Source organism: Miniopterus schreibersii (assembly GCF_964146895.1).
Source record: "Miniopterus schreibersii genome assembly, chromosome: 2".
Taxonomy (NCBI): Eukaryota; Metazoa; Chordata; class Mammalia; order Chiroptera; family Miniopteridae; genus Miniopterus; species Miniopterus schreibersii.
This window is the reverse complement of record NC_138102.1, coordinates 138,143,040-138,169,155: the sequence shown is the minus strand read 5'-3', so window position 1 is coordinate 138,169,155 and position 26,116 is coordinate 138,143,040. Positions and strand designations below refer to the sequence as shown.

The following is a 26,116-nucleotide window of genomic DNA, read 5'->3' as shown; positions in this document are numbered from 1 at the left end:
GCAGGCCTTTCGGACTTGACTCTTTCGGCGCTCAGCTACTCTCCCCTAGCCCTGCTCCCTTCTTTCCCTAGCAGTTTCCCTGGCTTGGGGGCGCTCGGTGTTCGGCCACGCCGCCTGTCGCCTGGTAGTGGGACCGGAAGTTGTTCGGGGGAGGGGAGACGGCTGTAATGGGGGGGGCTTATTGGGGGGGGCTGTCCTTCTTCAGGTGAAGCCACTGATGGAGATGGAACCTCCGCGGCCGCTGAGCACCCGGGTCCTGGCTTCGGCCGTGTTGCCACCGCCTCAGTGACCCCCCCTACCCCCCCCGCACTGGGCCTCCCGGGCCAGAGTGGGGGACCCCCGCTGCCCCGCCCCCTTTCCCCCAATACCACCCCCTCTCTCTTTCACCCCCCCAGCCTGCGCGCGCGCGGAGCTGCCTCAGGTGAGTGAGGGGCGGGGCTTGGGCAAAGCGTGGGGGCGGGGCCTCGGTCGACAGGGGCGGGGCCTGAGGGGCTTGGGCTTGAAGCGAGGGGAGACTTGGACGCTGGGCTGGTTGTAAGAGGGTCGGTGGGCTGTATGCGGCCCGAAGGAAGGAGGCTGACCCTGGGGAGTTTGGCGCGGAGGCCCAGGATTGAAGGGGCATTAGCAGGGACCTAGGAGTCCTAAAAAGGCGGGAAATATGTCAAGGCAGAGGACCGAGGACATGTAGAAGCTGGCTGGTGTGCGCGAGGTTCTTTAGGGTATGGCTGGGGTAGAACAGAGGGACATAGAAGAGAAAGGAGAAACAGAGAGGGTACCCGGAGCGAAAAGCCAGGGACCCTAGGATTTGGTCGAGGAGGGAAAAACAGGCCTAGGTGGGAAAGAGCTTGGAGACAATGAGCAAAGTGGGAGAAACGTGGTAGAGAAGAAGCGTAAGGTGAAGTGAAAAGGGCTGTCTGGGGTCCTGTGTAGGGTGAGAAGGCTTAGTGCATGTGAGTCCTAAGAAAAAATGTAACAGAGGAAGCCCTGGGGCAGATCTGGGGTGTCGGGGTGTCAGGAGAGACAGGAACCAGGTCTAAACTAAAACAGCCCTCCAAGTACCTCCTCACACAGCCGCATCCCAGTCATTTTCTTTCCCCTTGTCTGCTAGAATTTGTAAGCTCTCACTTTTTAAATTTTTTTTTTTTTTTTATCGTGACTGGTCCTGTCTGGGGACAGTGGAATGTTTAATGGAGCATGGACCTCTAGATATGATATGTTTAGGAAATGAGGTACACTTTTCCCCCCTCCAAGGTCAAGAATTCATAACTCTGCTTCCAGAAAGATTTACTGCATTACCAACCACATGTGCCAAGCTTTGCATACCTTCTTTTACCTCACTCCCTTCTCTCATAAGCAAAACTCTACTGTTATGACTCTTATTGACTCTCACTTACATGTTTGATAGCTCCAGCTGTGCCCTAGTCTCCCCAACCTGAGCGCTCAAAGTGTCACTGGTAAGCTTGATGTTCCTGACTCACTCACATGTCAGCTCTAGGTCTTCCATCATCATGGCCAAGCTGAATACTTTTGAGGCCTGGCTATTTCCCCTTACTACTACTTGTTCACTTAGCCTGGGCGAAGTTCATATGTTCATATCCTTAGGAAGCATTAAAAACAGGTGTCTAACTACCTAGAATATTTTCACGTAGTATAATTCAGATTCTGAGGACAAGACCAGATAAAATCAGACAATCTGAAAGTGTAGCATCTTGCTTGGTAGGGGTATGTTAAATGCCTAGCCAGGAGTCCCTCATCCCCTCACGGGTCTGCTAGTAGGTCAGTGAACCTTGCTTTTTGGTATGTGAGGAACTTCAGCCTTCTCCACTAACAGCCTAAAACCAGAGAACCAAGACAGCTCCCTGGGTCATGAGAACAGTCAAAAGAGTGGCTCCTGAGATAAAAATAAAGTCTTAAAAGAAGAAAATAGCCTTACCATTAGAAAGCAGAAGTTTCAGTAGAGCTTCTTGGGTGGGCCCCAGGGTAGTGGGAGCTGCCTTCAGTTTGGCAGTTTCAGAATTATATCTTGTTCTACTCAATAGATGCTGATGTCTCAAGCACAAAACATAATGTCTTTGTTGCCCACTGAGTGCAGTAGTTCAATTGTAGCTTCTGGGCAGTCCCCTTCCTCCCAATGGTACAGCATGTTTCAGGACGTGGCTCAGAAATCAGCCCTGACTTTTTTCCAGTGAAAATGCAACAGAAAATTTCTTCTTTATTTCCTCTTAGTTTAAATCTACAACCCATACTTCCCAGCATGGGAGGAACTTCCCACCTTTTACTCCCTCCTCCCCCTCAACATCCACAAAGGAATTCTGTTCTCTCAAACTGGCCATCTCTCTTCCCTCAGAACACACACAAAATAGCCAACGAAAAATAAAGATAAATTATTGATAGGCAGCTATTTCTAGCCTCATTTTACTTCGTGAGAACAAATAAGAGTGTGGCCCTGGCCAGTGTGGCTCGGATGTTAGAGTGTCGGCCCTTCCACCAAAGGGGTTGCAGGTTCAAGTCCCAGTCAAGGGTGCATACCTGAGTTGCGGGTTCGCTCCCTGGCCCCTGATCTACTCCCTGGCCCCTGATCTGGTCCCCAGACGGTGCATACAGGGGGCAACCAATCAATATTTCTCTCTCTCTCTCTCTCCCTCCCTCCCTCCCTCTCTCTCCCTCTCCCTCTCTCTCCCCCCCTCCCTCCCTTCCACTCTTTCTAAAAAAATCAATGGAAAAAATATCCCCGGGTGACTATTAACAACAACAAAAAAGAGTGTGGGACCCTGTGGGTGTAGACACTGAACAGTTGTGGATTCTGTATTGGAAACAGACAAGTTCAAGGTTTATCAGATGAGAGCATCTAAAAAGGGTTTCCGGTTTGATTCCTGGTCAAGGGCACATACCTCAGTGTCTCTCTCACATTGATGTTTCTCTCTCTCTCTCTCCCCCTCCCTTCCATACTCTCTAAAAAAAAAATCAATGGAAAAAATATCCCCAGGTAGGGATTAAAAAAAAAAGAGTAGTGATGATATGAATGGAGTGTGTGTGTGTGTCCGGGATAGCATCAACCTTATAGACTGCTGGAATACATATGCTCATATGATCCTTGAACCAAGAAGCTCTGTGTCTACCTTAAAGATACTTAGTGAATGTCTAGGTTGGCTTTTTCCTCAGGTCTATAATCTTTGAAAAGAAATGTGGGAGGGAGAGGATTATTTCCTTTCCCATCCATAGATCTGTGTTTCTAATTCAAGGATTTCAGGCACTAAGATGTAAACCCAAAACTATTCATTTTATCACCCAAGACACTGAGCAAGCAGGATGGCCCCAAACCTTCCAGCTGTGGAAAGATTTAACTTTGTACCATAGTGGAAAGACCCCCAGACTGGTAACCTGGGTTCTATTTGTCCTACTTCTATCACTAACCATATGGGTGACTCTAGGCTTAGTTTCTTCTTCAGTTAAAAATAAATAAATTGGAGATGTCCCTCAACTCTATTCTAGCTCCAAGATTCACCAGGTCCCAGAGTACCCCTATTCCAAGGCCCACCACAGGAAGAGAGGCTTACTAACTGGATTGTCTGAGCAAGGTTCTTGGTTAGCAGAGGAGCCTGAAAACATCTTTCTGGCCCAAACAACAGTGAGCTGTTTTGATCAGCATGCATTAGGGACTTCTGTCCAGGACTGCCACCAAAGGCAATTGTTTTTATCTCTTCCAGCTTTTTGCCACCCCAGTCAGAATAGTTAATTGCAACTTCTATATAATTGGTTGCCTCCTATACAAGCCCCAACAGGGGATCGAATTCACAACCTGGTTATGTGCCCTGACTGGGAATCAAACCCACCACTTTTTGGTGCATGGGACAACGCTCCAACCAAGCCACACCAGCCAGGGTGCAACTCTGTGTAAGTTCAAACTTCACTTGATAGAGCTCACCCTGGTTGAGACATCTTTGGCTTCAAAACTGATCATTAAAAAACTCGAATTCCCCTGCTCTACTTTCCCCAACCCTGCCCAAACATACAGCTGAACGGCAGTGACTGTGGGGCCTTTCTGTAAACACAAGGATTATATACTCAAGAGTATACCCCCAAAACCCCACAGAGTATCATCTCATGTACATCATACCTAGTGATTTAAGCTGTTTAGTTTGGCCCTTTTCTTAATTCCTTAAGTTCTGAAATGAGACATGGGAGGGGTAGGATTGTTTCTTCTCCCACCCATAAACTTTAGCTTTCTCTCTCTTCCACAGTCTACATGGGGAGGACAGGGAAGCGCAAAGAACAAGAGAAAAGATGCATTCATCTGAGATCTAAGAGGAGACAATGAGGTGGTATTTTCCCACTGCCCAGGTGTTGTGTTTCCAGCTCTTGCCCCTTCTTATTTTAGAGCCTGGCCATTCCTAGGATGACCTGGGAATTCATCCCCTCTGCACTGCTCCCCAAACACTTGGATAATGAAGCTGAGATGTCTTCGTCTGTGTTTTATATAGACAGAAGGTCACCATCTACAGCCTGATGAAAAAATGAGGCAGATCTTTCTGCTATAAAGACAGACGCATGAGCTGAGAAAAGGTTGGTGGGCTTCTTTCAGAGGGCACGAGGATATCCCTAAAGATCATTTCAGAGCTGCAAATTGCTTGATGTTCAGGTCTGTTTCCTGAAAGGGGGTGTGCAGTCAGGTTGCAGACAATGCCTAATTTCACTTCTCTCCACCCTCCACCCCTTCCTCCTCCCCAATTTTGCAAAGCCCTGGTAGAGAACAGAGCCAGTGATGTGATTCCAACATGCTTTTGCTCAGTTTATTCAGTTCAGGAAGGCATAGGCAGGAGACGGTGATGCTACGGGTTTGGTCTACTTGTAGTACCTGAACTGCTCATTCCCAAGCAGGTGGGAAGTTCTGTCTTGTTAGTAATTGCTGGGCTCCACCTCAGGTCCCAGGTCCTAAGGGAGACCAGAGAAACAATTTGCACTTCTCCCTGCTGTAGTTCAGGAATAATAAACAATGGCATGGATTCTTGCCTCTCTCCACCTTCACCCTCTTTCCCAGCAATATCCCCCTCACTACCTTTCTACCCACTAGGCCACATGGAGTGTGTTTTAAATTTCAATTTTGGAGTGTCACTGGATCAAACAGTTTTCCTTGGAGGATTTGAAGAGCTTTAATTCCTTGTGATGTCCATCTTATTTCAGGCTTTCAGAGCCACTACATAGAGAAAACTTGACTTTCTGACATTTTTGTCTACCAGTAGAGTTGTGGGAATATTTTTATAGGATATGGGAGTGGTAGCTGATGCCTGACCTGACCTTGGAAGCCAGACTTTGGATTGGTCCTCACCTGCTGCTTGCCAGGAAGTGTGATGGGAAATCTGTCTGGAAGGGATGCCCATCCCTGTTCATATGTGACATTGTGTTGATGGGAGAAAGCCAAGGCCATGGAGGACTCCTATTATGGTGCCAAGTGGATTCAAAAGAACAGAGAAGAAAATATTTGTCTCCAGAGGTTACAGTGACCAACCTTTTCTCTCTCCTCACAGGGCTACTTCCTTTTGAATTGGGAGATAGCTATTTCTAGTCGTTTTGTATTCAGCTCGCTGAACTGAATTTACAGTACATAGTGTGCCTACCTCTATCACTGAATAACATCTATGTTGCTATAAAAGCCAATTTCCTTCCAAGATCTTTGAGCCAAACCTGTCTTGTGTAACTAACTTCTCTCTCCTTATACCTCTTCCCCCTACGATATATCTCCAATTGGCACTGCCTAATTTGACCCAGTTCCTCTAAGGAGACACTAAGATCTGCATGCCTGGCCAGGCAGGGAAGGAGATGCTTTGAGGGATGAGGAGTGGGAAGGTTGGGAGAGATGTGCCACCTGGGGATTGAGCAAATAGTGAAGTTCATCTACTGATTTGCTCCTGGATCTCAGAATACCAAGACTGGGAATGGCAGAATCTCAATTCCCTCTGACCTCCAGGGTTACAACTGCCATTTAGACCAGTTGGAGGCAGCTAAAGACATTTTGCCCAAGATGTGTCATAGAGCACCTGTTAAGAGCAATTAAGAAGCAGAAGAGCTCAGTTTATTGCAAGGAACAGAGTCCAACTCAGAAAACAACTCCTTCAGACTCTTCTGGAAATTGTTTTGGGGCCATTTGGGCAGGTGTCCAAGAATGAGATGCATTACCTCAGCCAGTGCTAGCTGAATGCTATGCTTCAACTGCTCTGCCCACCTAATGCTTGTCTAGCCCCTGGTTCACACACACACACACACACTCTAGCATATTTCTCTTGGTAGAGCCAGTTCAACTCGTTCTTCCTTTTTAAGTAACAGACCCCACTCCCACAGGGATCGCACCAAAGGAAAAGATGCCTTAATTGATAATAAACCAGGGAAAAGCAAGAGAGCCATGAAGGCCTTGAGCACCCTGGCTTTTGAAAGCAAGATGGTTTAATGAAGAGAGCACATCTTGGAGAGGCAGGAGACTTGTGTTCTTCTCGTTCCAGTCTCACCATGAACTCTGAGACAGGTCATTAATTGCAGTGAGCCTCAGTTTCTCCAAGTAGAAAATTGAGAAAATCCTGTTCACTCTTGCTTCTCCTGCATGTGGGGGTGGGGTGGGATGTTTGTGAGGGAGGTCACCTGCGGCATCTTAAGCTTTGCAATAGTTTTGAATAATCCCAAAGGGCAATTATGGGACTAATGATTTGGAAATGAAAGGGGCCACTGGAGTACCAGGCCGCCCTCCCTCATCTTTGTATCTCTGACCACTGCAAATTCTCTGGCTAATTCCAGGGGGTATGAGTTTGTTAACCCCTGTGGACTTGGGCTCATTTCATCATTGCGCCTAAGGGAGCCTTCAAGGAACCACTTATTATTGGGGCTTGGTCTAGCAGTCTGGTTCCAAAGCTCAGTCCATCCCAGGGAAGATGTCAAGAAAAGAGGAGTTGAAACTACGCTTAGAGAAAATTTTCTTCCATGCCCAGCCTTCCTGGGTAAGACTAGCAACCTCTCTAATGAAATCTAAGGGATTTGCTTTGTGAATGTTTCAGTCTTTTTTATGAGACTTTTTAGAGGTGTATGATGTCTCTCAGAACTAGACAAGAATAACCCGGTGGGGATGCCCTGGCTGGGTAGTTCAGTTGGTTGAAGCGTCATCCCTTACACCAAAAGGTTGTGGGTTCATTTCCTGGTCAAGGTACATACCTAGATTGTGGGTTCAATCCCCAGCTGGGGGACGTGCGGGAGGCAACTGATGGATGTTTCTCTCTCACATCAATGTTTCTTTCTCCCTCTCTTTCTCTCCCCCTTCCTCTCTCTAAAACCAATAAAAACATATCCTTGGGTGACGATAAAATAAAAAAAGAATAACCCAGGTGGGGAAAAAGACAGGTAATAGACTTTACTTCTGTGAGCCCTCCAGAAACCCCCCACCCCTGACTCTATCAATATGTTACAAGCAAACCAAATGTCACCCATCTGCCTCAGTGAGATCCTTCAAAGAGATCAGGAATCCTGGCTAGTCCCTTGCCCCACTCTTGCTCCCCAAAATCTGTCCCTGGGGTATTTATTTTTCATTAGATTAACACTGAAAGCAATTTTGGATGTATGTTTCTACCAAATAGATTTTTTTTCTCCTACCACAGGCTCCTAAGGAGGTAATTCATTGCAACAAATTATCACTTTTAATTGTTCCTAGTTCTCCATTGTTTAATACTCTACTGCCAATTACTGCCTGCCTACTTCAAATAGACTAACCTGCATTTTAAATTCAACACCTCCCTTTAAAAACAACAAACATAACAAAGTAATGACAAGAAAGTGGGGGAAGCCACTTAAAGGTTTAATTTGTTTATTATACCTTCAGTAGAGGACTGCTCCCTGAACCTGAGGTGAGCTGCTCTCCTCCATCTTCTACTTTCCTGTCCCCTCCCTCCTGCCACACATCCAAAACAGAATCCTTTGAATGACTGAATCCTGCTTCTTCCTCTTATTACTACCCCATCCTTGAATGAGGAATGGAGCCTCTATGGGACTTTTTTTTTTTTTTTGCCTCCCAAGGGTTGAGCTGAGCTGTTACCTGCTTCCTTTCCTACAGCATCAGCTCCACCTACAGGGAAAGGGTCTTCTCTTAGAACAGCACAACCAAGACCACTCTGGAATAAGACAGCTTTTCCTTCCCAGAGCCTGGGGAAACAGAAGTTGTGGGCTGGAGGAGACCCTAAAGTTTGTAAATCAGGGTACACTGTCTTCCTCACCAGGACAAGGTTTGAGGTTTTTCTTCTTTAGGATAGAGTCAGAGCACACTTAAGTGACCTTTTAGGTTTCTTGATAACTCCAAGATGTTAGAGAGAAACCTCCTCCCTTCCCAGATCTGGCTTCTAATAGCTATTTTCTCTTTCAGCAGAATCTGAGATGGACATAGAAGACTGCAATGGCCGCTCCTATATGTCTGGTATGCCCTCTTGTGCATTCTGTTTGTAAGGGGCTGGGAGCAGACACTCTCCTGTGGAGCAGAGCCTTCAGCCTAGCACAGGACCTCTGAGTGCCCTAATCACAGAGCTGACACTCATGTTTGGTATTGCTTGAAAGTGTTCATTTATTTTGGTCATTTTACATTCCTTAGTGATTTTCTTCCCAGATTTCTTGAGTGATAGGAGAAGGGAATAAGAGAGGAATATGAGTAGAGACTATTAGAGAGGAATGATTTGCAGCAAAGAGATAGAAAGTCACCAGCAAACATGATATTCTGTCCCAGCCAGGTAGATTATACCAGGATTTCAAACCTCAAAGGCCTGGGGTGGGGGTGGGGGGGCAGGTGGGTGTGTAAATGAATGATCTGGGTTAGGATAACGAACAGAAGAGAATGGTGAGGACTGTCAAGAACTGAAGAACACATGTCCTACCTCAAGGAGCAGCAGCTCTTCAGTGTTAATGTGGGAATGTGTATTCAGTGTGGCCCAAACTTCCAATTTTTAAACAGAAATCCAGATTTTATATAAAAACAATGACTCAGTATTTTTAAAAAATGTTCCATGGGCCAAGACAAACTTATCTATGGGCTGGATTCAGCCAGCGGGTCAGGAACGTACAGCCTTTGAGATGGAGATGTAGAGCCCAATTCTCATTTCCCCCAATCCTTTTCCATGATCGTAACATATAGCTTTTCATACCTGCCAAATACTCTTACTGAGGCAGAAGAGATCATTGCTTATAGTATGACTGGCTTTTAGAGATATAGAAGTAATCAAGATCCTCTCAGAGTTTAACAAGGTAAAAAGAAATGAGGAACTTTATCTGGCTCCCTCCGTAAGGGTACAGGAAAGGGCCTAAGTGTGTCTAAGATGGAAGGAGTCACTTTTTGGACCATTAGAATGTCAGGGCAGGAAATGATTATAAGAGGTAAGGGAAGCCAGAATTGGGTTTTGACATGATGAGTATCCCCATCAGAAATCCAAGCACCACTGTAGAAATGACCTATAGCTTTTAATTAATTAATTAATTTATTTATTTATTTATTTTACCCTAAAGTGGGACCAACGGAGGAATTATGGGCACCCACTAAGGGAGATAGAAGGATGGATCAGGTACACACTTAAGAGTCATTGACAACTCCTTGGTAATATAAGGGAAGATGACTCTGACCCTTTTTTCGTTTAAGGAGGGAAGGAGTTGGAATGGGCAAAGGCATTCAATACCTGCCACATGCTGCACTGAGTGACAGGGACCAGGTGGACTGACTTAATTGAAAGAGACTTTATTGGTTTGAAAGGCATAGCCCTTCTGAGGAACCAGCTAACCCTCCTACTTCCTGCTTATTAAGCCTATTTAGAAAACTACTATAGAGCAACAACCACACTCAAGACCCTCCTTTATTGCCGGGGGCCACTCAGACAGATAAAAACCAATCCCTGCTCTATGGTGGGCAAATGAGAAACCAGGAAGGTGGCTGAGGAAATATCCCCCGGAGCTCTTTCAGTTCTATCTCTGGAGAATATTGGATATTAAAGGAAAACTTGTGAGGGTGTTTGCTTTCCTGTGCTATGAAACCCAACTTTCCCTGCTTTCAGCAGGTTGCATTTCCTGTATAAGAAGAGGCCTCTGCATAGGATGGCTTTTGAATGAAAGTAGAGGCCAGAAACCCTTCATCTGTGTTTTGAGAATTCTAGATGTCAGCAGGTGCCTTAGAGAGGGAAAAGGGAAAATCAAGATAGGGCCAACATTAGCCCTGAAAAGTAGCCCATGCAGGACTGAGCACGGCTGAGACAGTTCACTTGAGGGACATCTGAGAGCCTATCACTGACCTGTCTCTCCTGGACTGGTAGGGAAGCAGTGGAAAAGCCGATGCAGTATACACCCTCCCAAAGCACACCAGTGGCTCCTTCCAGGTCATCACAACTCTCCTGCCTCCACACCAGGTGGCCTTTCCTCACCTGGCCACTTGATGAAAAGCGTATCTGTTCTTCAAAGAGGTTTTCCCACCTCACAGAACCTGATTCAGAAAGCCCATCTTTTCTAAAGGTGCAGATGATTTCCTCCTGGGGGAGAGAGGGAAGAGAAGGGAAGAGTCCATTAATTTACCAGAGTCTCTCCCCTCCCCCATTCCCTATCTTTCAGGGAAACTGAGTTGCTGGAAGCCCGCTCATGCACTTGTTTGAGCAGTGCCTGTCCCAGGTTTTCTAGGACTGTGAAATGTTTAAGGGAACCTTAGTAGAAAGAGATCCAGGGGTAGGCAGCCCAAAGTTTCACAGCCCCTCCCACCCCCAAATTCTTGGAATCAGAAAACCTAGTCTCCAAAGTAGGTCAGCACGTCAGTGAGCAGCTCCTCTGGAAGGGAAGGGAGCAGAGGCCTTGTCTTGATAGAGGGCGGATTCATCCAGGGCTGTCGGCAGGCAGGCAGCGGGCCCAGGGGCACAAGAGGGGAGGGGAGGTGGGGAGACTATACCAGCATTTTGCCTGAGATCTGAAAGGGCTCAGGGCCACGGAGCCACAGAGCCACGCCAGCCTGAGACCAGGCTGTGCTGAGCCCTCTCGCCGCTGAGGGGGCTGTCAGTCCCCAGATCTGCAGAGCGACCTCCCTCCCGGAGGAGGAGGGAAAGGAGGGAATATGAGTGCCTGAGTTTGGGGGGGAGGGGCTTTCTGTTGATCTGAGCCTAGAAGCTGCCCAGTGTCCTGGGCCCCATGACCTCTGGGGCCTTGGCTTCCCCAGCTGGCGGAGGATTGGGCCTTCCCTGGCGGCCCCCTTCCTCCCACCCCGAGGACTCATGCATCGCTCTCTCTTGCACACACTCTTGCTTCTCTCAGGCATTTGTTGTGCAGTTCCTCTTTGTCTGCTGGGCACGAGGGCAACGGCATCTGCCTCCCGCTCCCTGTGCACACCCCCCCCCCCATCCCTTCACTGGCTTGGGAAAGAAATGCTGTAGCCTAGCATCGCCCCCCCCCAGACACACATATACAGTCTGCATTCTCTGCAGCCCCCTCCTCAAGCACATCCGAGCGTGCACTCGCTTGCGTGCTCTCGCGCTCTCTCTCTCTCTCTCTCTCTCTCTCTCTCTCTCTCTCTCTCTCTCTCTCTCTCACACACACACTCACACACACACTCACATACATACGCCCTGGGCTGAGCTCTTCTTGCTGGCTGCAGCCGTGGGCCCCTGCTCACCGTGCCGCTGCCGCTGCCTGCGAAATGACGGCGGTTCCCCTCACTTCCAGGAATCCACGCTTCCTGGAAGGTGAGTGGCTGGGCTCACCCCTGCCTGCCACCGAGACGCAGACATGCACACACCGCCCGCACTCCCTCGCCGTTTCCAAGGCGGCGGCCGCGTTCGCACCCCAGGGTCTCACCGGCAAGGGAAGGATAATGTAAGTTCAGGCAGAAGGTGGTTAGTGGAGGGGGGCAGGGGGGTGCTGGGGCTAGGGAGCAAATTCAGTAACAACTCCCGAGACTGAGGAGAGGGAGAGGATGGGGGCTGTGTGTGTGTGCGTGTGTGCGTGTGTGTGTGTGTGTGTGGCGGGGGAGGGGGCGTTCCTCCCTACACTTGCGGAGGATGGGAAAGGGTGTTTGGTGTTGCTAAGCAAAGGCTGCGACTTGGACAGTGGGAGCTTGTGGTGACATCTTGATTAGGCCTTGGGGACAGATGTAGAGCTGTCCGGGTGAAATGCCGAGACAGGCCAGGGTGGGAATGGATAATAGAGGGGATGGAGGTAAAGAGGAGCCTTGGCAGCAGATGCCTCAGCCCAGAACAGAGATCTGAGGGGCCTCGGCTTCCTCCCCACAATAGAGCTGTTGATGGGAGCCTTTCTTTGCTCCTGTACCCACTATTCCTTGCTGGCCGGCTAGCATCCTGGCACCCTGGAGCCCCTGGTCAGGAAAGGGAGAGCAGTTAGGATGAGGTCCCTTGCAGAGAAGTGTGGAGGTTCTCCAGCCTCATGGCTGTTCCCTAGAGGTAGCTACTCTTTGAGGGTCTCAGGAAGGGCAGCAGGAGCAGGTGGGCTAGACTCCTTCAGCATGTGAAACACATTTAGCTTGTGGGATGTTGCCCTGGTTCCTGTCTCTCCCTCTTGCTTTTCTGCCCGGTACTCACCTCCTAGTTCCTCTGATATGAATCTCATGATTTGACTTTGCCCTCTAAGGGCTCAGGCAATCTATGATGACTTTAACTAAGAAAATTTCTATGGGACCTGAGAGCAGCCTTAATTCTTGGCTTTGACATTCTGGGATTTCTTGGGAGTCCCAAGCATTTGAAATTCCCTCACTGGGGTTTCTGAGGCTGAGAGAGGAACTGCTGAACTTCCTAAATCTGATTCTAGTCCCCTTCTCCCTTTCGCTGGAAATCACAATCCTTGGGGCCCCATAAAGATTTTCCAACCCCTGAAACAATTCATTTTTATGTATTAGCCCATAAAGGTAGACTTGAGCCTGTTTTCCCTCTTACCTTTATCCTGGGCAGGGCAGCAGCATCAAAGAGCCTCTTGAACTACTGGCATGATTCTGGAGGCACCTGCTCGCCCTTCTGTTACCGGCCTTAATAGCGAAGCCACAAAGGAGGTTTTCCCCTTAATGTCTCTAACTACCCCTTTAAGGATATTTCCCCCCATATATCAAGCCCCTGGCCCCAAGAGACAGCCTCAACCTAGTAGGCTGGGACCAGCAATGGATTTCCAGCAAGCTCCTTATCCTTTTAGGGTCAAGGACTCAGTGCCAGAGCCCAAAGCTCTGTTCTTCCCCCATTACTAACATAAGTGATTTAGGGCAAGTCAGCACTAATGATTGAAAAGGAATGAGAAGATACCCTTTCAGCCCTTCTAACCTTAGTTAACCCCACACGTAGTTGAAAGGACATATTTTAAAACTGGGTCTGGGTCTACAAGTCTCAGTTCACATTCTGAGATGCTCACTTCATGATATGTGTGTGGTTCTGATTTGGGCAACTTTTGTAGATAACCATGGCTCATCTAAAGAGCCCCAGCTGGGGGAACTCAGTTTTAAGCCATAAGTCTTTTTCTATAGGTAGTAAACAAATTTCCTCAGACTTTGATGGGATAGAGTGCGGGAAATGGGACTTTTAGGAGAGGATATGAATGGGAAATGGTCCCAAAGTCCTGAGTGGTTGTTTTCTTCCCACTGACCAAAGCTGGAGAGGGATCCCTCAGGAGGGTGTGTTCCGGATTTCTTGCCTCAGGCCCAAGACTCCAACCATTTTATAATGGAATCTTTATTTTGTGAAAGTAAGTATGTGCATAGCTGGGAAATTGGGTAAAGTACTAATAGGTGGACTTTAGGGATGAATTTTAGGGTTTGTCTCTCTCTCTCTTTCTCTGTCTTCCATATTTAGGGCTGTCTGCACATATCCATGCATGTTCATGTTAGCAGGTAATGTAGAGGCTATGAGTATGTTTAACCCAGTAGGTATGTTCTCTGTATATGTATCTACATATGTGATATGTGTCTGTGTCTGTGTGTGTCTACATGTTTTATTTCACCTGTGTATTTGTATAGAAGATTGTGGGGAGGAGGGATTTTTTTTTTAAGACATTGATTTATATCTTCAGGTGTGATATCTGATTTTTTAAGACATATATGAAATTCTCAAAAAGCATTTTTACAAAGCCATTTGTCAACAAGTTAAAATGAATATATTGAAAATAAACTGATGATTTCACTTTCAAGGGAATACCAAGTAGTAAATATCTGATTGGAATCATATCGGATAGGATGCTAGAATAGTCAAATTTTTGCTAATTTTAGAAAGTCTAATGGACCCAACTCTCCCCTCCTGAAACAGTGTGTTGCAGTTGGCTGTGTAGGTGGTGGTTAAGAACATGGATGCTTTTTGTGATCAGATCCCGGTGCCACCACTACCAGCTATGTGACCTTGGACAAGTAACATAGCCTCTTTTGTGCTTCAGTTTCCCCATCTGCAAAATTAGGGTAATACTGGTACTTACTTCATAAGGTTGTTGTAAAGATTAAGTGAAATAATTCATTTAAGGTGTATTGAACAATGCCTGGTACATAGTAAGCACTCAATTAATGTTAGCTGCCATCGTTATGATTGCTATTATTATCATTAGATTCAGGGACAATTCCAGCTGCCCTTCCTGCAGATCCCGTACCTGGTGTTGGGGGCTCCGGAGAGGAACAATAGGGAAGAACGGCTGTCCTGAACCGCCTCCCTGCTGAGGCCCCCATTTTCCTCTCTACCCCGGCCCGCCCAGCCCCAGCCCTGCTTCCTGTGGACGTCAGGCAGTGATGCTCTTCCCCTCAGGCCTAGATAAAGGTAGGGTGGGCAAGGCCCAGCCACTGAGCTTGCAGAAGTCAGCACCGGGCACCCAGGCTGGCAAGGGCGCAAGGTATGGTGCCCAGCATACAATACTGCCTTGTACATGGCTAAAAGATAAATGTAACTGAATTTTGAAAAGATTAGGCAATTTACTAATGGCTACAGCTACAGCTTCACCTGCCCTCTTGTTCTCTCCTCTAAGGTAGCGGGGACTCATCTCTGGAGAAGGAGTTCCTTGGGGCCCCAGTGGGGCCCTCGGTGAGCACCCCCAACAGCCAGCACTCTTCTCCCAGCCGCTCACTCAGTGGTAAGTGCGCCCTCCTTCCCTCACCTGGCCTGAGGCATCCCCGTTTGTGTTTGGCCTTCCATTCATCTTCCATTGACAGCCACTTCCCTATCTCTGCCTCCCTCTGGTTTCCTGCTCAGAGTCCCTAAAATCACTAAGGAGCTCAGTGTCTAGGATTTTCCTGACTTTTGAAAGAAGAATGAACAGTCACTGCCAGACAAGGGTGGAAATAAAAGAAGCATGGGTGGGATTAAGATAAAGACCCCAAAGAGAAAGTCTGGAGTTAGAGCAGCAGGTAGATAGAAATGGTCATGAGCTGGAGTTAGATAGGAGATATATTCATCACACACATACATACACACATATACAATTCTCCTGCCTAGACTGGGTCCCCATGACTGCCTCTCCTCAGCTGGCCCAAGATCTGTGACATTCTCCAAATGGTTGGAATAGCCAGGAATGTAGGTCAGAGCTAGAGCCAAAGCTTTCTCCTCCATGGCTCCTCCTTCTTCCATCCCCCTCTGGACTTTATGGAGGGGAGTAGAGGGGCTCAGTCTTATGGGGTGGGAGGATAATCTAAGCCATGTCTGTCTTCCAGTTTTGCTCTCTCTTTAGCCCTTTCTCTTTAGTCTTCCTAGGACTGTTTTCCTGCCACTGTTACTTGCTGGCTTCCTGCCCAGGGCCAAGTCAGACATCTTTCTTAATGACAAGAGAGTGGAGAAATAGGCTCCCCTTAGCTTCCTCCTCTCCCCAGCAACGCAAGACATCTATGGACCCACACTTCTTCCCCTTGAAGCCTATTTGTCTGATCAGTGAGATAGGAGGACAAGGTGGTTTCGGTTCCTAGCAGGACCCTGATATCACCACTCAGGACACCTAGGGTATTGGCCTCTTTTGAAGCCTGAATGCCTCAGGGCTTGGAGACTCCTTTTGGACTTCAGGAGTGCCATTCTGGCTTGGGGGAAGGCTCTCCCCTTTGCCCATCTCTCTCCTAAGCACCATCCCACCCTCCAGCCAACTCCATCAAGGTGGAGATGTACAGCGATGAGGAGTCGAGCAGACTGCTGGGGCCAGATGAGCGGCTCCTGGAAAAGGACGACAGTGTGATCGTGGAAGACTCGTTGTCAGAGCCCCTGGGCTACTGTGATGGAAGTGGGCCAGAGCCGCACTCCCCTGGCGGCATCCGGCTGCCCAATGGCAAGCTCAAATGTGACGTCTGTGGCATGGTCTGCATTGGACCCAACGTGCTCATGGTGCACAAACGCAGTCACACAGGTGGGTAAGCCGGGGGACCCGTGAGGAACTCCCGGGTAGCTGGGGAGGCAGAGGCAGTGCCAGGAGGCCATGCCTGGAGTGGGGTAGCCTCAGAAAGGGAAGGGTCTCTCCTGGCACATTTTCTAGCTGAGGAAAAAAAAAAGGAGGGGTTGGAATTTAGACTCCCTGAACACCTGTACTTCCCTGGCACTTTCCTCAGCTGTTATTATTTTTAAAAGCTGATATTTTTCTCCAGAAGTGAGGAAGGGGAAGGTGGTGTGGCCTCAAGGAGGATCCTAGCCCTAGCCAGTTTTGCTTAGTGGTTAGAGCGTCGGCCTGCCGACTGAAGGGTCCCGGGTTCAATTCCAGCCAAGGGCACATACCTCAGTTTCAGGTTTGCCCCATTAGGGCGCGTGCGGGAGGCAACTGATTGAGGTGTCTCTCTCACATATCTCTCTCTCTCTCCCCCTTCCACTCTCTCTGAAAAGCAATGGAAAAAATATCCTCAGGTGAGGATTAAAAAAAAAAAAGAAGGACCCTAGCTCTGGCCACGTGGCTCAGCTAGTTGGAGTGTCACCGTCCCATTCACCAAAAGGTTTTGGGTTTGGTTCCTGATCAGTACACATACCTAGGTTGCAGGTTCGATTCCCTGTCGGGGAGTGCAACTGATCAATGTTTCTCTCTCTCTTTCTCTCCCTTCCTCTCTCTAAAATTAATTTTAAAAACATATTCTTGGGTGCAGATTAAGAAGAAAAAAAAAAAGAAGGATCCAGCAGGGGCAGGACTCATGGCTATTATCTGGGCCCTCCCAAGTCATGAATAAAAAAAGAGAAGAAAAAATATGGATTACAGAAGCCTCTTTACAGCCTCCTTGGGCTTTGGGCTCCTGGGGCAGAGAGAGCCCTATGGGGCTTGGGTTTTTTTGTTTGTTTGTTTGTTTAAATATATCTTTATTGATTTCAGAGAGAGGAAAGGAGAGGGAGAGAGAGTTGAAATATCAATGATGAGAGATTTGTCATTGATCGGCTGACTCCTGCAGGCCCCCGACTGGGGATCGAGCAGCAACCCAGGCATGTGCCCTGACCGGGAACTGTGATCTCCTGGATCCTAGGTTGATGCTCAACCCCTGAGCCACACCCAGTCGGGTGGGGCTTGGGTTTTGATAAGTCTTTTGTCCCAGTGTTCCAGGCCTAATGCCCTTCTCCCTGCCACACCCCCCTAATCCACACCTTCCCAGGATCAGACTGTTCCCCAGGGATCTGTATTAAGCAGGATTTGTATAAGTGGCACAGTCCTGCCTCCCAGAAATGTGTCTGAGCGCCTTCCCTGCGGTAGTGTGGGGCAGAGGGTGTGGGACTAGATTCAGCCTTCAGAGTTCCTCACAACCAGTCCTCTTGAATCTGTTCCTTCCCGTGCAGGTGAAAGGCCCTTCCACTGCAACCAGTGTGGCGCCTCCTTCACTCAGAAGGGGAACCTGCTACGCCACATCAAGCTGCACTCTGGGGAGAAGCCCTTCAAATGTCCCTTCTGCAACTATGCCTGCCGCCGGCGTGATGCACTCACTGGCCACCTCCGAACACACTCGGGTCAGTAACCTTTCCTTCTAGTGGGAGAGGAGGAAGTAGGAGCCCAGTATACCTAATAAATAGAGTTCAGCTTGTCTTGTCTCTGGAGGGTTACAGTGTCTGTCACTGAGGAGGGCAGAGCATTCCCAGAGTGGATAGGGCCCTGCCTCTAACCCCTCTTCTGGGCAGCAGGACCCATGGAAAATCTGGGGGACTCTAATGAGGTATTTTACATCTGCCAACCTCTGTAACATGGAGTGAAAAGAGCACAGGTGATGTTCTTGGCTCTTAACAGTTACCCTACCCTCCCTGACTATTTTTAAAGTTTACACTGATGGCAGAGCCATCTGTGCCCCATAATGCCCCACTTCTGAGCACCAGGGTAACCCCTCTTTCCACTCTCATCTGCCCCAGGCCCCACACCTGTTACCATCTTTGCCCCACTTCCCCAACAACATCAGAGGTCTGTCCTTTTCTTGACTTCCTACTGGTTCCTGAAAATATCCATGGGTCTCCCAGACTGGAGGGAAGGAAGCCCAGAGAAAGATTGTCCTATTTCTGTTCCCCATACCAAGAGATCATCACCTTACCAGGAGCAAGAGCAAGTGCCTGGAGCCTAGTGTTTGGAACAGTTCTAGGAGACTGGACTAACTCGATTTTCTAGCCCAGCCCAGACTGAATCAACATCTGCCTGAATCAGGACAGATAACACTTTTGAAGCATTTTACAAAGTTTTAAGCTTTTGGCTCGGACTTGGGAAAAGGCCAGGAGCTGAGCTGGCAAGAAGGAGGGAGCTCAAGATTGGGAAAAGGAGGAAGGAGGGCAGAGGGCAAAGAATTAGTAGGGTCTGTCCTTGGAAACATTCCTTGCTACTTTTCTTTTTTCCTAAACTCTCATGGGCCAGGACTTAAAGAGGCAGAGCAATCACCTCACCACCCTCTACTTTTTTCAGCCACCTACCTTGCTCTAGGTTCTCTCCCCTTGGAGCTTTATCTCTGTGTATGTGGAGAAACAACAGGGGGAAAGATCATCATTGATTCATGCTTTATAATCTACAAAGCATTTTCCTTGTGTCTCCTTATGTGATCCTCATAACAATTCCAAGGTAGATGTTATTATCCTCATTTTGCTGACAAGGAAACTGAAGCTCTTGAAAAAGAAAAAAAGATTTGCCAGTCACACAGCTATTCTTTCTGCATCCTCAGTGGAACCCCATCAAGGCCCAGTGCCAGTCATGCCCCTTTTCCTGGGAAAAGAGGCGGCTCCCCCTACTGGTTTGGAACAAGGGTGGCTTAGCCCCTAGAATTCTTACCAACAGCAAGGCCGGGTGGGGGTGGATTTTGTGGGATATTATTGGGGCCAGAAGAAGACACAGATATACTGTTGGGTCCCATCTTTGTGAGATGCTTTCTATTACAACCCACACTATAAGAAAAAAGGGGCTCCTCTCAGATGTTAAACCATTTCCCCAAGAGTCTTGGGTCAATGGGGACCATGACTCTAATCTCATCCCCCAAATATAAGAGCCAGATGGCAGTAGATTGATTGAATCAATGTCCAGTTTAGGCACAGGATGGGAGGGGGATTCCTGGAGATACCTTCTCCTTTCCCCCTGCTCAGCAGTAGCAAGATACATAAATTAAAATATACAATACTTTGTTTCACTTTTTTCTCTCCTCTCACAAATATCATCTCTCAGAAGTTGTTTTTCGAGAAAATATCAATCTCAGTTTTCCCAACCTCTTCTCTTCACTAGAAACAAAGTCTTTATAACTGTTCTTAAAACAAAACAAAACCAAAAAAACCCTACAAAGTTGTTCTCTTCCCTTTATACTCTTCTCCATTGTTTTCCTCTCTGTCCTTTTATTCTTTTTCTCTTCTCAGAATCTATCAGTTGATGGTTTTTCTGGGGTTCTCTTCACGTCTCAGTGTAGAAAGACAAAGAATGATAAGCAGTAAAACTGGGCTAGGGGTGGAGGTAAAAAAGGACAAGTAAAGGTCATTGAAAACTGCCCCTCCCCATATCAGCAGATCTAAGGGCTCTTATTTCTGTCACCCCAGCCCACCAGTTTCCCCCAAACTAAAGCAGATAGTTCGTAAGCAAAAAAATCCCCTTGTCTGGTAAACAACTCTGACACCCGCCTGCCACATGGAAAGGTTAAACCACAGTGTGGGCCTCAGAGTCTGAGATCCTGGGGTGGGGCCAGCCTGCCTGCCAGGGATGATCCCCTACAAAGTCCCTGGTCCTTCTTTCCTTTGAGCAGCAATTTGGCCATCTTGAATCCCACCAGCAGTCCAGCACTATATGCCCTGGATCCCCTCTCTCCTCCCATAACTGTCCACTGTCCCTCTTTTCCAAGGTTTGGTCATCTGTCCATCTCGCAGCTGAAGTAGGGGAGGGGAAGGCGAGCAGAATTCAACGGAGCAACATGCCTTCATCCTCGTGCCAGTGTAGAGCCAGGGCACTGGGAGAAGTAACTTTGATACTATTTCTTTCCTTTCTCCTCCACAGTCTCCTCTCCCACGGTGGGCAAGCCCTACAAGTGTAACTACTGTGGCCGCAGCTACAAACAGCAGAGTACCCTGGAGGAGCACAAGGAGCGGTGCCACAACTACCTGCAGAGTCTCAGCACTGAAGCCCAAGCTCTGGCTGGCCAACCAGGTGGGCTGTAGGCAGGACTATGGGGGAGTTGAGGGCAGGGCCAGAGGGAGTACAGGACAAGGGTGATTCCAGCACTTCCCTGCACAAAGGGGAGAGGTCCATGGAAAAGGGACAGTTACCTCAGTAACTCTGCCGGGCACCCCAGTTAGTGCAGAGCCCCCTGGTAGGTGCTGCAGGGAGACCCAGAGGTAGGGGAGGATTTGATCTAAGCCCTTAGTCTAGCGGGAGAGAGAGAACACAGGAAGTATAAAGTTGAGGTTCAGATCTATATAATTCTCCCCAAATTATCTGACATGTTGCTAGCATGAACTTTAAGTAGGGCGAAGTAAGCAGGACCTAATTTCCCAAGCATCGGGTGTGACCTTCCTTGGCTCCTGACCTGCGGGTTTTCTCCAGGTGAAGGCTGCTGGGCCAGTGCTACCCCTACTCAGCTGCCACTACCTGTCCCCACCTCCCCCCACTAGGTGATGAGATACGTGACCTGGAGATGGTGCCAGACTCTGTGCTGCACTCATCCTCTGAGAGGCCCACTTTCATTGATCGTCTGGCCAACAGCCTCACCAAACGCAAGCGTTCCACCCCCCAGAAGTTTGTAGGTAAGAGTCCAGTTGTAGAGAAGACGTCAGCTTTAAGCTACAGTTCATCTCTGTGTGAGCTCTGGTAGCCATTAGACCAGTTGGGTCTGGAGATTTGATTGAAGGAAAGAAAGTGGTCTGGTCCTCAAAATCTATCCCCAGAACAGGAGCAGAGTGAAGAGGGAGAAAGTACCTCCGGAGGGTGGAGGGGGGTCAGTGTTGAGGGTTCATGTGGTGGTTCTAAGAAAAGGGTGTCAAGGCGCTCTGGCTCTCCCAGTTTTTGAGAATAGCAAGGACTTCATTCTGTGGGGGCTGAGATAAGGGCCCTTAGAGTCAGAGGGAGGAGGTAAATATGGGGACCCCCACCTGGCTCTGGTCATTAGCTCTCTGAGGACCTGGAGCTTTACAGAGAATAATGAAAGAGTAGTCAAGATCATGGCCTAGGACTGAGTCCTCCTCTTAAGATTACAGCCTAGAGTTGGGGAACGGCCCTACAAAGGACCTAACCTCAAGGGAAATAGATGGAGAGTGGTAAATAATTGTATAGTCATCCTCATCAGTAAGAAAACAAAGAAATAATTCTGGGGAGCTTAGGAATTCTCCAAACCCAGCTCTGCTGAGGCCTCTTCTCCACAGGTGAAAGGCAGATGCGCTTCAGCCTCTCGGACCTCCCCTATGATGTGAATTCGGGTGGCTATGAGAAGGATGTGGAATTGGTGGCACACCATGGCCTAGAGCCTGGCTTTGGAGGTTCTCTGGCCTTTGTGGGGGCAGAGCATCTGCGTCCCCTCCGCCTTCCACCTACCAACTGCATCTCAGAACTCACGCCCGTCATCAGCTCCGTCTACACCCAGATGCAGCCCCTCCCTGGTCGGCTGGAGCTTCCAGGATCCCGAGAAGCAGGTGAGGGACCCGAGGACCTGGCTGATGGAGGTCCCCTCCTCTACCGGGCCCGAGGCCCCCTTACTGACCCTGGGGCATCCCCAAGCAATGGCTGCCAAGACTCCACAGATACAGAGAGCAACCACGAAGATCGGGTTGGGGGGGTGGTATCCCTCCCTCAGGGTCCCCCACCCCAGCCACCTCCCACCATTGTGGTGGGCCGGCCCAGTCCTGCCTACGCCAAAGAGGACCCCAAGCCACAGGAGGGGTTACTGCGGGGCACCCCAGGCCCCTCCAAGGAGGTGCTTCGGGTGGTGGGTGAGAGCGGTGAGCCCGTGAAGGCCTTCAAGTGTGAGCACTGCCGCATTCTCTTCCTGGACCATGTCATGTTCACGATCCACATGGGCTGCCATGGCTTCAGAGACCCTTTTGAGTGCAACATCTGTGGTTACCACAGCCAGGACCGGTACGAGTTCTCTTCCCATATTGTCCGGGGGGAGCACAAGGTGGGCTAGGACCCACTGCCCTCCCCTCAGTTTACCACTCCACTGCCCCACCTACGGGAGTCTAGCCCTGTCCCCACCGCATCCCAAGGAGTCTTGCTGTGTAGCCCCCACCACTGGCTACCTAACTTTACACTTGACCCCGAATCCTCACCTGTTCTCCTCCCCTACGCTGACTGATTCAAGCATTGTGATGAAACAGGTCTTTTCCTTAATGTTTCTCCTTTTTCTGTTAACCTCTCATCCCAGCATACTCGCTGAGTTATTTATTAATATAATTAGTTGATTTTCCTTTTAACTTATATCAGTCACTTGCCACTCCCCATCCTCCTGCCTACAGTCCCTTTCCACTCTAGGCCTAGTTTTTCTCTTTGTTCTGGCTTTCTCCATAGCCCCGGGGGAGGGGGGAGCTCCTCTTAGTACTAAGAGACCTTGAGCTTCTTGCTTTAAGTCCTCGCCTTTTGCATCACGTGTTTCTTCAGTTTTGATGCTGGTAGCTCCCTCTGGCCCTACCTTAGCTCTGTGGCATTATACCTCCTCTCTGGGACCCTTCAGCCTGGTACTCCATACCTCTTGTGCCCTCTCACATTAGGCAGCTTGCACTTTTCTTGAACAAATGAAGAATTCCCTCATTTGAAAGTAGGAGGGACTGAAGAAATTCTCCCCAGTCACCATGGGACTGAGGGTCCTCTTGATGTCCCCCTAGTAACATGAGTTCCCCAAAGCCCACATTCAGGATCTCCCTCTAGGATGTGATGTATCTCTTCCCTCTTCTCGAAAAACCCCCAACACTGCTCTACTCGCTTCAACCTGCCAGTCTACTCAGTGGTAGCTTTTTTCTCCTTGGAGTGCCCCAATTTTATATTCTCAGGGGCCCGGGCTTAGTCTGCAGTCCTCTGTCTCTAACACGTTGGGAGCCACAGGTGCCTAATTGGGAACCAGGGCATGGGAAGGGGGTGGTTCAAAATTCTTCTTACTCTTCCACCTCTCAGACTTCTTCACTCTAGTGACCTTCCTAGGCTCTCAGGGACTCCTGCAGGCCCCGTCCTATGAGAAACTAGTTTGTTGCTGCCTGATGACAAGGGGCTATCTCAACCCCTCAGTCATACTGCCTTCTTCTCCCCCCTCAGCAGGATTCACCTTCTTAGGGAGAAAAGAGTGTTTCTTTTCTCTCTTCTAATTTTCAGTATAACCAAAAAAGTATCCCAGGATGAGCAAGGGCATGTGCCCCTCACCCCGTTCCACTCTTGTCCCAGCAAGAGCGGGATGGGCACAACTGAAATGGGGCTCGTCTGTTACCGCCCCCTTCTACACTCAGCTCCCAGGCGTAGGGCAGGAGGGGGCCCGCTCCTCCTGGCTACTGCAGAGACCCCGGGCATCTGGGTAACCTAGTTCGTGAGAAGGGGGCAGGAGGAGATACAGCCCCACTGCAGGTGGAGGTCTCTCTCTGCCAGAGTTCCCTGCCCAAGGCCACAGCCATCCCATTCTCTGCTTCCTTGAGATTCAAACCAAAGGCTGTTTTTCTATATTTAAAGAAAAAAAAGTAAAAACCAAACGTAACACCTCACAAGTTGTAACACTTGGTCCTTCCCTCTCCTTTCCTCTTCCCTCCCATCTTCCTTTTCACGTGTCCTTTCCTTATTGGCTCTTTTACCTCCTGCTTTTCTCACTCCCTATCAGGGATCATTTAAGGGGATGGTAAAGGAACAGACCCTGGGGTTGGGGCTCTTAAGGGCTCTAAGAAGAGTCTACCTTCTTACTCTCTTATGGGAAGTTACTCTCTTATGGGAAGGGAGACCCTAAAAAACCACCTCCTTCTCTTCCTCCTTCTTCTCCCCCATTATGTGGTCTCCCCAAGAGAACCAGATTGTCAGGGAGGGGCATTGCGGATTGATTTTTCCTCCTTGACAATGTAGCAATAAACAGATGCTGCCAAAGGCAGAGGATGGGGGAGTTATCTGGGAGGATAGTGGTCTCTAGAGAAGGGGAGAGTTTTCTCAACAGCAACCGGGGGAACTGGCTCCTTGTTTCAGGATGGCAGCAGAGCTGAGATTAATATCTGGGGTTCTCCTCAACTGTTAGATCTACCACCTCTTCTGTGTCTGCTGTGTATTTAGTAATACCTCATAAGGAGACTAGTCCCTTATGGGGTATCAGAGCCTTAGGGTGCCACCATCCCCTCCCCCAGTCAGCTTTGGCACCTGTAACCTCCTGGAACATGAAAGACTATGCTCTGAGGCTGTACCCTGAGCCCATGAGAGCAGAGACTGGAAGGCAAGACCAGGTGCTAAGGAGGGGAGAGAAGGGCACTCTGTCTCTCTCCAGACCATCACTGCACTTTAACCAGGGTCTTAGGTACAAAATCCTACTTCCTAGAGCCATTCAGCTCTGGAAACTCAAACACACTCATGCTCTGTCTCCCAACTCCTTTTGCATAAAAAAAAAAAGTAAAAAAAGAAAAAAATACATTGAAACCCACATGGAGAAAAGAGGTGTTTTCCTTTTATATTGATATTCAAAATTAACACCACACACAAAAAATTTCTAAATAGACACTTTTCCAGATCTTTGTTTTTTTGTGTCAATGTCCAAGCTGCAGGTGGGATTTTGTAACACTTCTGGCAGCTTCTGTCCTTGTGTAAATAATATATATATTATATATATTTTTAATCAGAAGTTATGAAGAACAAAAAGAAAAAAAACAGAAGCAAGTGCAATACCACCTCTCTTCTCTCTCTCTCCCAGGGTTTCATTTGTAGCCTATGCTTGGTGTCTCCTTGGACTTTACCCCTTCATCTTCTTCTCTTCCTCTGATCCCCCCCCCACTTTTTTTTTTTTTAAGAGTTTTTCTCCTTTCTCAAGGGGAGTTAAACTAGCTTTTGAGACTTATTGCAAAGCATTTTGTATATGTAATATATTGTAAGTAAATATTTGTGTAATGGAGATATACTACTGTAAGTTTTGTACTGTACTGGCTGAAGGTCTGTTATAAATAAACATGAGTAATTTAACACCCCTGGTTGTTTTTGCAGATTTCCTTTGCCTTGTTTTTCTACTGGGAGGAAGGGGGGCATCCTTGCAGCATGTTGTACTAACTACTAAACATTTTGAAGGCGAACAAGTCTAAGATTGAGAGGAAACCAAACAAGAATACTCAAGCTGTTGCTCCAGAAGAACAGAAGAATTTTCAACCTAGAATGGGAAATGGAAGAGATTTTCCTACCGAGAGTGCCTGCAGGGTAGGAGAAAAAGCCCCAATATGCCCATCCATCCAAAGCAGAAATTTATCAAACATTTGTTGTTCAGTACCTAGTCTATGCAAAACACATTATATGCCCAGGGAGACACAAGTTACATGAATGATGATAGTAACAGGCTCTACCACTTCTTGAGCACTCATAAATACCAAGCACTGTGCCAAATGCTTAATTCTAGAAAAAACCTACGAAGAAATGATCACCATAACTAAATAAAAGCCCAAGAGAATAAATAAATTATCTCAGACTCATCAGCTAATAAGTGACAGAACCTGAATATGAACCAGAGGTGTGTGACTCCAAAGTTTGTGCCCATCCCTTTATGCCAGGGAATACAGCCAGTGAAAAGGCTATAAAAATC

At 48.2% G+C, this 26,116-nt stretch overlaps 1 protein-coding gene and 1 long non-coding RNA gene across 8 annotated transcripts; one reads left to right on the top strand and one right to left on the bottom strand.

The window, feature by feature from the left end:
• Positions 1-4,764: 4,764 nt before the first annotated feature.
• LOC308553955 lies at positions 4,765-11,989 on the bottom strand. Of its 2 annotated transcripts, none has more exons than XR_013998323.1 (3): positions 11,651-11,795; positions 10,422-10,526; positions 4,765-4,932 (listed from the first exon to the last, which is right to left on the bottom strand). It is a non-coding gene; the product is annotated as an uncharacterized lncRNA (long non-coding RNA). The 2 variants fall into 2 exon arrangements; XR_013998322.1 differs by having other exon boundaries at positions 4,767-4,932; positions 10,293-10,526; positions 11,651-11,989.
• IKZF4 (IKAROS family zinc finger 4) lies at positions 11,510-24,928 on the top strand (the record flags this gene model as incomplete). 6 transcript variants are annotated; one of them, XM_081130449.1, is made up of 9 exons in its annotated part: positions 11,675-11,850; positions 12,944-12,971; positions 13,623-13,720; positions 14,978-15,078; positions 16,072-16,332; positions 17,730-17,897; positions 20,389-20,538; positions 21,003-21,134; positions 21,750-24,928. In XM_081130449.1, the coding sequence occupies 9 exons, from the start codon at positions 11,675-11,677 to the stop codon at positions 22,508-22,510; spliced, it is 1,875 nt and encodes a 624-aa protein (XP_080986575.1). In that variant the 3' UTR covers positions 22,511-24,928. The 6 variants fall into 6 exon arrangements, with proteins under 6 accessions (XP_080986574.1, XP_080986575.1, XP_080986571.1 ...); XM_081130445.1 differs by lacking the exon at positions 12,944-12,971 and having other exon boundaries at positions 11,764-11,850; positions 13,623-13,716; positions 14,974-15,078; XM_081130444.1 differs by lacking the exon at positions 12,944-12,971 and having other exon boundaries at positions 11,764-11,850.
• Between the last annotated feature and the right edge of the window lie 1,188 nt (positions 24,929-26,116).